This window comes from Seriola dumerili, unplaced genomic scaffold (genome assembly GCF_002260705.1).
Source record: "Seriola dumerili isolate Sdu_G_001 unplaced genomic scaffold, Sdu_1.0 BDQW01000025.1, whole genome shotgun sequence".
Classification (NCBI taxonomy): Eukaryota; Metazoa; Chordata; class Actinopteri; order Carangiformes; family Carangidae; genus Seriola; species Seriola dumerili.
Window position 1 is genome coordinate 452,366 of NW_019174280.1, and position 12,810 is coordinate 465,175.

Sequence of the window (12,810 nt, forward strand, 5' to 3'; positions counted from 1 at the left end):
ACATGAAGCTGATGTGTCCCCGCCAGGACACAACGCCGTCCCCGGTTTTCGTGATGACTGCTGGGATGCTCAATGAAATGTACTAGCTAGTATGTAATCTCAGTTGCTCTGCGCTGTCGGGTCAACTTCCTGTTCAAACATTCAAAATAAACTCCACATCCACGAGCATGAACCATGGCGAATTTAAAAAATATTACAATACAATGCAAAGCACACACATATAGAATAGAGAAAAGTATATATTGTGTGGAAATACAACTTTCCACGCAGGTTTACTCGTATTTTTCATAGCACAGCAACATGACCGCTCTTTCAAGCTCACTGATCCAGACGGGATTTTATTTTGAAGTTGGCCTGTTCGCCGCAGCTTGACTCGTTTATTTCTTAGCCTAAACACGATAAGAACTGAATTCAGTCAGGGAAATATATTAAAATCAACATGTTCGCCTAAAGCGGTTCTCGAGTTTGTTGGAATTTAAAAATGTTAATTTTTTTTTAAATAAACCCAGTGTTTGTCGTGTACTTGTACCTTTTAGGCCACCGTAGTTGTATCTGAGGATTCGTGTTATGGCCGCCATGGAGCGAGTTTACCAGGACACTTTTTAATAAACTGCTCACTCTCGGAACAGATAATGTGAAATGGCAGCCGTCTTCCTGGTGACCCTGTATGAGTACTCCCCACTGTTTTACATAAGTGTGGTTTCTCTGTGTTTCCTTGTTACAGCTGCCATGGTGCTCGGCTGGTAAGTTACATTTAGCCAAGTTAGCTTAGCCACAGCCCCTGCAGCAGTCGCAGCAGCCTGACTTCATACATTAAACTGCTTTTCCTCGCCGTTTTGTCATAATGACCCTATAAAGTAAGAGCAGGGATGTCATCAGCAGCCAGTGTTCTATCATGTGGGATTAATGAGCTGAATCATTAATGGGCTTCGAAATGAACGGTCAAGCATTATTCTCTGCTTATCACTAAAGTACATTCGGGTTCAAATACAATGATTGAACACGAATTATGTTTCTATTAAAAAATAAAATTATGTTGCTGTGAATTGTCTGGGCTACAGAGGTGACCACTGCACACAGCAGCAGCAGAGAAATGCACTGTGGGTCTAACGTGATGAATCCTTTTTGTTTTGTTTTGGTATCAGTCCTATTGACAAGACTAAACCAGACTTTATATTGAGACTATTGATAGATTGTGGATCGATCAGCAAGGTTAGCCTATGAGACATCACGTGCAGAGGGTTTAGGAATATGCCCCACTACACTTAATGACAGCCGATCCCTCATTTTGGATGTGGTGTGAAGCTGACAGAGGTCCACACACCAGATCTCACAACACTGGAACACAGCTGCTGTGAAGAAGATCAGATCAGTGAAGTCAGTGGGTCTGATAAACAGAAGATAAAGATGACTGAGGGAGAAGAGAGTGATGCAGAACATTTGTACACTGTCTCTGTCCCTCAGGTTTGGCTTTGATGTGCCAGTGATTCTTCGCAGCTCTGATGAGACAGAGTCTGCCCTACCAACCCCTGAGAAGCAAATGGTTCAGGTGATCAATCCCTTCGCCCTGGAGTTGGGCTCTAGAGCGGCATCTGTCACAGGTGAGAACAGTTATCCTCAGTGATAGGATGGTGGAGTTAACCTAACCTGGAGTTAAAGTGTGGGGATGTGTCATCATCTCTGCTGTTTCAGTGTACAACTGACTGTAAATGAATCGGTACAATGTAAAGCCACAGTAAGTGCTGCTCAGTTCACTACAGACATCATATCTGTTCTGTGTCTGTTGTGGAGTTGGACACGCTCATGTGATCACTTGAAAATCGCCAATGAACCAGTTGAACAGCTGAACAGCTAACCAGTTGAACAGTTGAACAGCTAAATATGTAGGGTTGTGAAACCCAGTCTGTATATAATATCCATCATTACCATCAGTCGTATCCTCATTCTTTACGTCCCAGCCACAGTGACATGAGCAAACGTACCCTTTCAGATGGCACATCAGTGAGGCCTTGCTGCCTTGAGCCCTGTGTCCTGAGCTGTTTCTGGGGCTGTGAGGTCAGCGCCCTGCAGGGAGCACTGCAGACTCACCAGTACAGCTCGAGGCTCAGCACCCCCCAGGATTTCCAGGAGGCCCTGCACCTGCGCTACCACCACTGCCAGAGCTTCCAGTATCCTTTACTTGCTAAACAAAGACTCACAGGAAAGCAGCTTATCTGAGAATATCCCCTGTTCTCACCTTCTCCACGAACGCCCTTTCTTTTTTAACGTATTGAATCTTTTTCATCTTGTTTTCTTTTTATCCTCAACAGTGTCTCTGAGTACATTGTTATAACCTTACAGGGTCAGTTCATCTTCTTCTGTTTTCTCCATGCAGACGAGCATATGGCTGATTTTCTGTTTTTGAAATATCCTGAGGAGATGTCATGCTCATGTTTGGCCAGGGCTGTGGGAACAGGGCTGTGGTCAAAAAGTCTTTTTTTTATAGGAAGGTTCAAACTGAGTGAAATGAGCTGAAGTATCTGAGCAGCAACCATGATCACAGCTGGTCCACTTCTCTAAGTGATGAGGAAAGGAGCTTCAGTGCTTCCTATCTTATGTCCTTTAGCATTGGAAACACTGGACCTTCCTTTATGAGAGGAAAGGCGAAATGCTGCGCCAAAATTCACAGCAGAGCCACATAAATGTAGAAACATAAGAACAACTGCTTTATGTTTGTGACACGATCCAGAACATGAAAATACTTTTCTGATCGATTGAAGCCCAAATCCATAAATGTAGATTAATTCTCTTTAAATCAGTAAGGAGTCGTCATGAAGAACAAGCAGATTGAATTTATAGTTAACAATATCATCACAACTAATTAATATAGTCTATACATAAATGTTGTTTCACTAAATCCTCTCTCATTGTGTAAAACACTAAAAATGAATTTTCTCTACTAAACAATTCCTATGACAGAAAACTATATACTTCTGTCTGAATATAATTTATTCTGATCTCTTGTTCAGTTCCTTATTTCGATTTAATTATTATTTTAATGGCTCAACTTTCTATATTTGTATATTCTTTTAATTTTTCTTATTTCAGTCTTGTTTGTTGTGTTTTGTGGTTAGGAAAGAAGGATTTATCCTCCATGAGTTATAAATAAAGTTAGTTAAAAAAAAAATGGTGTCAGTGCAGTCAGATTTTTTTCCCAAGTCCTTGTGAATTCTCCTTCACATTTTTGACCTCATTACGTTTTCCATCAAGGGTTGAGGAGAAGTGGTTAGAGAGGAGATTATTTTGACTTTTCCACCGCAGCCCGGGTCCCCAGTGTGTGTTGGTATAACAGTCTTGGAGGTTTTGAGGTGGATGTTTCCTTAATAATGTTGACACAGTACTACTATAACAGCAGCAACAGCAGTGCTGTCATATTATTACAGTGACATTCTCCTGATGGCTGAGACCTTCCTTTGTTTGGCTGACATTTATTGCTCCTAAATTAGCTACTTGGTTAGCCTCTTTGACCCCGCCCACCCAGTGTCAGCAGTGAAGACAGCGAAGAACGCCACACACAGATTCCTGCTGAACACGGGATCACAGACTTTGGACAGATGCCAAGGGAACGCTACCCTCTTGTGGCTGTGCTGACACTGGCGGAGCCAGAAGCTAGAGACACATACAACATTGTGAGTCCATCTGAGTGTCTGCTGATTGTTGTTGAGTCAGTTGAGAATGAAGAGGTGTGATTGTGTACAGAGGTGCCAAAGCACCATCAGGGAAAACAGTCACATCTGTGTACTGACTCCAGCCCACACGTGTTCCATCCCAGTCAGGTCTCAGTCATCTTCATCAGCAGTTTGACCTGTTGCTGGCTGCGGAGTCAAATGATCACACTGCCATCAGCATCTCATCAAGACTAAAACTACAGCATGAGTCCCATCTCACTCATCGCCTGTGGAAAGATCCCCCAGCACAACAAGCAGAGAGGAAGTCATTGTGCTGTCTTTCTTTTTTCAGGTGGCCAGTGTGACAGTTATTCATGTTCCTGATGCCAAATACAGCCTCTCTGCACGTCTTCTCTTTCAGTACCTTCTCACCTCACAGGGGCACATGTACGAGTTAAAGGTAGGACATGTCCTGCCTTTTCTCTCACGGTCAAAATTTGTGGTTAGGTGGAGGAGAGAGTGAGTTTAGCCAGGTAACTGCACAGAGTGGGGCAGCTCAGCAGTCATGAACTGTGGCTCTGAAGGGTTCTACACATTAGGACTGGTTAACATGTTGTCTACTAGTCTTCATACAAGAGTCACAGGCCCATATTACACTGAAGGCTTTACTGGCTCCTGTTCATACTGTGAGCTGATTCCTGATTAGATGTGTTTCTCTGTAAGTGATGGGGGACCAGATCCACAGTCTGACTGTAGATAATTAGGCTTCAGCCTGAGTTGGACAAATCAGAGCCTCTTCAAGTCCCTCAGTGTTTCATCTTCACTTCAATGCAGCTCAGAGGGAGTACAGAACTAAAAAGACTGTGACCCCTGAAGCCTGGTTTGTCTTTAGCTCAACTGTGAAATGCAGGACCAGGACTGTGGACCTTCTCCTCTTGTCACGCTGACCAGATTGGTTCAGATGAATTCATTTGGTTTCTGCTGCTGTGAAAGCTGTCAGTGAACTCCAAACAGGCAAGGCATTCAGAAGCTAATGACCCTCTATGAAATCCATCTGCTGATGCAACTGTGGTCAATAATGAGCTTTGCAGTGTCTCTCACCTTCTAATCAGCCATCAGCCTATAACTGATCTGTGGAACATTTGTAAATGACTTATTAACCATTAGTAAAGCCATTAATTAGCACATTAGCACAACTTTGCTAATGGACTGAGCTGATCTTTCAGAGTTTCCCGGCTAATTCATTCATTTTCTTTGCACTGCAAATTCAGAAAACATCTTCATCAGTTCAAATTCACAACACAACAATGTTTCACACTAAAAAGTGATGAACCTGGCTGGGATGCACTTGTTGTTCAAACTGTGACTTTTGAAGTTAAAAGGATTGAATAACAAGTTTAAGTTATTTTTAGACTTCGTTCAGAGAGAGAGAGAGAGAGGCACAAAGGGCCATGGGTTGGAATGAACGCCTTCATGGTATCCCCCACTCCCGTGCTTGTGTCCCCTGGAAACACCTCCGTTGTGTTGTGAGTATTTGCAGCATGTGTTGTCAAATCGATGATGTTTTCTGAATTTGCAGCGCGTTTGTGTCTTTGCATGTGCAGTGCGTTGAGCTCTCAGGGCCATGTGTTCAGATTCACATAAAGGAGTGAATATCTGAAGTCTTGCTTGTTTCCAGCACAGTATATCCTACTACACACACCCTCTCTATGTTCTCAGTTTGTATTCATGCTGAATAAACAGTGAACAGATGAATATCCACTAAAACTGTTCAGTGTGCAGGTCAGACCTAAACAGACAGCAGAATCTAACACCGAGTTAAAACTGCGTGCGTCCATCACACTCACCATGGTCATTCAATTAGACTTCAACAGTCCAGTCCATCAGTGATCCAACCTGAGAGAGACAGCAAACACTCTTCTTCTTTTTCACTATAAGAATGTTTTTAACTCTGGGCCTCTGATGGACACATATTCCAGTGATTTAGGGGACTACATGAGGGACAGATTTAAAATGTGCGACAGAGGCTGAGGTATCCTTTAGTCCATCATGTGGGTCAGGCTCCAAAAAAGCTGGATGCTACATTTCCCATAATACCACTGGAAGGCGTCTTTTCATTAGACTCTGTCTGTTAACTGTGCAATGCAGGCTTCCTGTTCTAATATCAGAGTCTGACCTGAGGTAACCTTGATGAAATCACAATGACATTACGGTTATGTTTGAGTTGTAGTCGTGTGTCACAGCTCTGCCTCCTGTCTCCTGCAGCCTCTCTTTATGTCAGCTGACAGCGGGGGGGTTTCTTGGCCTCCTGACTCGGAGCAGAGCTCCACACCCAGTGAAGCTGCCGAGGAGACCTGCAGAGAGGAGCAGAGTCCGGTGCTGGAGGAGGATGAGAGCTGGTCGGAGGGGGTTGGCAGAGACTGCGTGGTTTGTCAGAACGCAGCAGTGAACAGGGTGCTGCTGCCCTGCAGACATGCCTGTGTGTGTGACAGCTGTGCATCACACTTCCAGCACTGCCCCATCTGCAGGGCCTTTGTCCTGGAGTCCTTTACCTTGACGCAGGGACCAGCTGCAGAGCATTGAATTCACACTGACCCAGTGAATGTCATGTTATATATAACATGCAGCAGCTCAGTCATCACTGCTGAAAATGCCCTGCAGCTCCCTGACTCCATCTGGATGGTGGAGTGATTTTACATCCAGCTTCCATGGATAGAAACATTCATCTGGACTGTAGAGATGTAGCATCTGTAACATTAGCTGCAGACAACACAAACTGCACACTCATACAACCACTGAATCAGAGCAGTCTGGATGCTGATGCTGTTTAACAGGGACCTGAGATCTATAACAGCTCTGCTGCATGGCAGGTACACAGACATAAATGCACCATTTCATGTAATGTGGCTATATCTATGCAAACACAAAAATATTAAACTGTTCTTAAAACCGTTTAGGACACCTACATGGTGTACATTGTTTCAGCACAAACTCAGCTATAATAATGATCTCCTCAGTTTAACAAAGTATAAAGTTGACAAAATACAAAAAAATTATATAGGCACCAAAGGAAACTTACAAACAATGAGTGATAATCTTGGAAAATATTACTATAGAGCAGATATAGAGAATATTACTATAGAGAAAAAGATATTGTTTCCCAATTTATACACACAATACAACAGAAAAATCTAAGAATTATAACTGTAATTAAGTTTATTTACATGAAAAGTGATTTTATTCCATTTAATTTCTGTGCCTGTTTCATTGAAAGTTGATGTTAAATATTAATAATTTACAGTTTCAAGAATTTCTCTCATTTCAATGTTTTATGGCCCACTGATATAAATGAGATATTGTGTGAAAGTTCTACATCTATACTTTTGTCAGCTTGTCCCTTGATTATATGGAGACGAGTTATGTTACTATTAAGTAATCAGGCTTGGGTTATCCAGACTACATTAACCGGACTGTGCAAATGAAGGTGACTGTAAACTGTAGAAAATTGCTCCTGTTGTAATGAGTGAGGACACACCAGCAGCTGTGAGCCTGGGGACTGACTGGCATCCAGCAGAAGGCACCACCACCACACCGGAGACCATGGTGATGGTACCTGTGGGTCTTCAGACAGACTGTAGTTGTGTATTTTGTGTCTTTATTGTGTGCATGCTGATTGAGCAGAAGTGAAGAGTGTGAGTTGTTTGTGTGAAGAACAGCTGAACATTGATAAAATTACAATTAATTAAATAAAATTGATTGTAATGACCCCATGACATTTTTTTAGCACCACCAACCATGGTGGAGCTCTATGTTAGTCCCTCTGAGGCCTGTACTACGAAGCAAGTTCAACATATCCAGGATAACTTTTAGTTATCTGGGTTAACTGAACTTAACATTGGCTATCCTGGATAACCTGTACTACAAAGCTGGTTATCAACTGGCTCAGCTAACCCTGGGTTTACCTATCCAGTTACAGGTGCGTTCATGTGAGAGAGGCGCAGTTATTAATTGTAAGCAACAACGCCTGAACCATGAATGAAGTACTTAATATGACATGAGAAGAGACACTGATACTTGACGGTAAATAATTATTATTGTTATAGCAACGTCCAAAAGTGATATTCAACAAGGTGAAATGTAAACAATGACTGGAATAAAAAAATATTATTTCCTTGTCTAGATATAATTTCTATTAAAGTCAGACTAAATATATAATGTAAATAAGTGCATGAATTATTACGTTTGAGTATTTTCTCTCTTTTGTCTAGTGAACAAACTGTTCTGAACATGAGATGCAGATAAAACAGTTAAAGTTAATGTCAGAGACTTGCTGCTGCAGAGAGGAGAGAAAGCAAAGAGAAGTAGTTGATGTCTGATGAGAAAGACTGAAATGTTCATTTATAATCATGGAAATAATTAACAGTGTGTGGCTAATTTTTCTAAACAAAGACCTCATGTTATTCTGACCTGCAGTAATGAAAAAGAGAGTAAAAGCTTCATCACTGTCAGGAATCCTGTCGGATTAAAGAATATTTGTTCAATTAAAATGAAGCTGTAATAGTTATTATATAGGCTTTTTATTTTGGCTGTGTATTTAGCGATAAACTCTCAATGCATTTTTTTAGAAGCTTTGTTTTAAAACCAGAGTGGACACATGGAAAACTATTCGACTGATTTCATATTTACTGCTCGCTATTATTGATCACTTTATTGTGAACTCTTTTGTCCCTGTCAGGATCCTGTAGGAATGATGAATCTGTTTTTCCAGTAATTTGATTGGTCAGTAGTTCGATTGTTGACAGGTTTGATCCTCTGAAGTTAACCTGCTCCGGAGCAGCTTAGGAATTCAGCATAAGTTACCATGGTCATTTATCCTGGTCACAAGTGAACCTCTGTCGTCCGACTGATTACCCAGAGTTAAACCTGAAGTTACCTGGTTAACCTCAAATCCTGCTTTGTAGTACAGACCTCAGGCCAACACATGCAGTTGTAAACACAACACAGCTGTCTCCAGTTTACTGTATGAACCCAGGCTGAAATATTAACGGACATACTTAATGAGAGAGCAGAAAGCATTTTCTAACAGCTGACTTAAGGATAAATAGCCTATCTACCCTTCATCAGCTAAGTGTGAAATGTGACCTGTGTGAAAATGGACAAGGTCAGAAAAGTTTCTGCTGATCTGAAAGATGCTAACTCGTTAACAGCTACATATGAGTATCATCACTGTGGCTCCTTCACATACTATCGATAGTGTTAGTTAATTTTTGAACATTTTGATGATGTCATGACCAGGACCCCCATCTACTGTATTTCAGAGATATCTACTGAAATGAGCATGCTAACCAACTAGCTGCGTCCCGGGTTCGTGTTGTAATACCACTTTATGACACTAGATGCTGTGTGAGTCAGTGTAGCGTCCAGTCTGCCCTCAGCACAGTACCACGAAGAAGAACAACTTCCTCCAGGGCTTGAAGTTACGCTACAGCTCCCGGTTAAAAAAAAGCATCACAGAAATTCAGAGATGGCTGAAGCACATAGAAAGAGATCATTGTCTGCATCCCAAAGGACCGCTCCAACAAAAGCCACATTCAACAGCAAAGAAGCAAATCCTGGTATGGCTTCCCACCACTGGAGACAGCTCCAACTAAAGACATGCGGTTTGATGCTGAGCTGCAACTTTTCTTTTAGACTGGTGAATAACATCTAATCTGTTGGTCTGAAGCGAAAAGTATCATTAGTGCAAATGACAAACCATACTGACAAACACTTCAAGTAGCATAAATGTATGATTGATAATGTCGACAGACATTTTAGCAATGTAGTAAAATTTGGCCTGTTCCTGCGGCTGTTGTCCAACTAGATGCGTCAGTAACTTTTCTTTAACAAGTAAGACAAAGAGATCAGCGGGTTCATGATCCACTGCCTAATACTGTATTTATTTTAGCACATTCATATCTATCCTTACTATTTATTATACACACAAAACAGATCTAACATGTTTGAATATATATATATATATCAGGACCAGAATTCCAGTCCAGTCCTCCCCAGTGATGGACCAGCACCTGCCTTTTCTTCTGTGTCTGACCTCATCAATCATCAACAAACACGTTACAGTAACACCTTGGAGTATTATCCCTGCACAGAACAGATATTGTGTATACTGTGATCTTTTGCAAATCCTGCTCAGCAGGGTTTTTGTCAACACGTTTTTACATAGTTTTATTCATAGTTTTATTTTTTTAATGACTGTATCTACAGTCCCCTCCAAAAGTATTGCAACAGCAAGGCAAATTCCCTTGTTTTTGTTGTTCACTGAAGACATTTGGGTTTAAGATCAAAAGAAGAGTATGAGACAAGAGTTCAGAATGTCAGCTTTTAATTTCTGGTATTTACATCTAGATGTGTTAAACAACTCAGGACATACCACCCTTTGTCTGAACCCACCCATTTTTCAAGTGAGCAAAACTATTGGAACATGTGACTGACAGGTGTTTCTTGTTGACCAGGTGTTGTCTTTAAGGTTGATTGTTCAAACATTAAATAGCTCTGCATGACTAGCCTACTTTTTGGCCTGGGTTTAAACCTATAAAGACTGCATTTCTTGTTAAAGAGGATAAACCAACATGAAGACCAGAGAGTTGTCTATGGGAGAAAAGCAAGCCATTTTGAAGCTGAGAAAAGAAGGAAAATCAATCAGAGCCATTGGACAAACATTGGGCATAGCAAGCACAACAATTTGGAATGTCCTGAAAAAGAAAGAAACTACTAGTGTACTGAGCAACAGACGTCGAACAGGTCGGCCAAGGAAAACAACAGTAGTTGATGACAGAAATACTGTGAGAGCTGTGAAGAAAAACCCCAAAACATCATTAAGTCACATCACCAACGACCTCCACAGTGCAGGGGTGAAGGTATCACAATCCACTGTTCGAAGAAGACTCCGAGAGCAGAAATATAGAGGCCATACCACAAGATGCAAACCACTCATCAGCAGTAAGAATCGGAAGGCCAGATTGAAATTTGCAAAGAAGTACAGAGATGAGCCGCAAAAGTTCTGGAACACAATCTTATGGACTGATGAGACCAAGATTAATCTCTACCAAAGCGATGGAAAGGCCAAAGTGTGGAGAAAGAAAGGAACTGCTTATGATCCAAAGCATACAAGTTCATCTGTGAAGCATGGTGGAGGTAATGTCATGGCTTGGGCGTGCATGGCCACTTCTGGAACAGGTTCATTAATATTTATTGATGATGTAACTGATGATTGTAGCAGCAGAATGAATTCCGAAGTGTACAGAAACATTTTGTCTGCCAATTTATGGAAAAATGCATCCAAACTATTTGGGAGGAATTTTATCATGCAGCAGGACAATGACCCAAAGCACACTGCCAACAAAACAAAGGACTTCATCAGGGGAAAAAAGTGGAAGGTTTTAGACTGGCCAAGTCAATCACCTGACCTTAACCCAATAGAGCATGAACTGAAAGAAGCTGCGGTAAAAGCCTGCAATAGCATCACAAATGAAGAATGCAACAGTTTGGTGATGTCGATGGGTCGCAGGCTTGAGGCAGTTATTGCAAGCAAGGGTTATTCCACCAAATATTAAATGTTATTTACTTTAAGATTATTTGTTCCTTTACTTTTGCTCACCTAAAAATGCTGTGGTGTAATACAAACGGTGATATATCCTAAGTTGTTTAACACATCTAAATGTAAATAACAGGAAATAAAAGCTGACATTCTGAACTCGTCTCATACTCATCTTTTGATCTTAAACCCAAATGTCTTCAGTGAACAACAAAAACAAGGGAATTTGCCTTGCTGTTCCAATACTTTTGGAGGGGACTGTATGTATATTTATCTTTTTGACTGTTGCAGTATTTTATTGTTATTTCCTGTTAAAATGTTTATTGTATACTGCACCAAACACCCTTTCAAATATCTTGCAAGTAAAAACCTTCCTGGTAATAAACCTTATTTAATTATTCTGCCTTTTTGATAATGTCATCATCCCTTCCTCATGCTGCTTTAGCCTGACAATCATGTGTCATGCAGTATCCACTAGCCTTCATATTTTTTATAGGTAAATCAAAACATACTGTTTGTATTACAAGTTACAAGTTTCAGTGCTATCAACAGTTTTAACTATCAACAATAAATGCACATATAATTTATAAGGAACATGGGGAAAGCAACATGATTAACTGGACAGGAGCGAAGAGGTGAAATGCTGCTCCCTATGGAGGTGGAGCAAGTAGCACGATCTTACACATTACACCTTTAAACCTGGATGTACAATGTCATCTCAGGCGAATGGTGAGGGTTTCCTCAGAATGTCTGCTAGCTCTCCGTCACTGGAGAGACCCGAGCATGTTCCCTGGAGTGGCGGGAATGAGAAAGACCCTGACAACAGATGCCTCGTTGACGGGATGGGGGGCTGAATTGGCACCTGGACCCCGCAACTCCGGGTTGCTCATTTAAGTCTAGACCAACACCATTGCTCCCAGGGCCTTCAGACCATGTTTTAAAAACTTTAATCCCTCCAGGTTCCATTCTATAACAATTCTACTTCACTAAAGGTTGGTTCACATACATATCAACCTCAGTTGTGAGTATAGCTATTCCATTGGATTATATAAATTTAACATTCAGTATATTTATAATGCATAGTGTATATTTTAGTGAAAATGTACTACAACAGGGGGCACTCGTTCCGTGACATTACACAGACTGGCCCACAAACTGTTAACGGAGCGTCTGTTGTACTTACGCGCGACGCATGTGCCAGGTGTGTTAAACAAGGGAGTGGATCTGCTCTCCATGGCAATTCCTCTTTGCGTCGAGTGGAGGCTTAACCCCGTAGTGCTTCACCGAGTGTGGGAGAGATTTGGCCGTGCGACCGTAGATCTCTTCGCATCGCGCGAAAACGCGCAATGTCCTCTGTTCTTTTCTTTAAAAAACGAGCACGCACCACTGGGAGTGGACACGCTGGCTCATCCATGGCCAAATGTGCTGTCATACGCGTTCCCCCCTCTCAGCCTCATGACGCCGGTTCTGATCAGAGTGAGAAAGCAGCAGCTGATTTTGTAGAATTTACTGGATAGTGGTAAGGGCCTTTTTCACTGTTAAGGTCTTATTTGGCAGCTATATCAGCCC

General features: G+C 41.6%; 1 protein-coding gene across 5 annotated transcripts; it reads left to right on the forward strand.

The window, feature by feature from the left end:
- Positions 1 to 469: 469 nt before the first annotated feature.
- cgrrf1 (cell growth regulator with ring finger domain 1) lies at positions 470 to 7,772 on the forward strand. Of its 5 annotated transcripts, none has more exons than XM_022769936.1 (7): positions 470 to 743; positions 1,465 to 1,601; positions 1,991 to 2,168; positions 3,527 to 3,668; positions 4,000 to 4,107; positions 5,060 to 5,173; positions 5,913 to 7,772. In XM_022769936.1, the coding sequence occupies exons 1-7, from the start codon at positions 640 to 642 to the stop codon at positions 6,228 to 6,230; spliced, it is 1,101 nt and encodes a 366-aa protein (XP_022625657.1). In that variant the 5' UTR covers positions 470 to 639; the 3' UTR covers positions 6,231 to 7,772. The 5 variants fall into 5 exon arrangements, with proteins under 5 accessions (XP_022625657.1, XP_022625659.1, XP_022625650.1 ...); XM_022769938.1 differs by having other exon boundaries at positions 472 to 665; positions 3,521 to 3,668; XM_022769929.1 differs by having other exon boundaries at positions 473 to 743; positions 3,521 to 3,668.
- Positions 7,773 to 12,810: the final 5,038 nt, after the last annotated feature.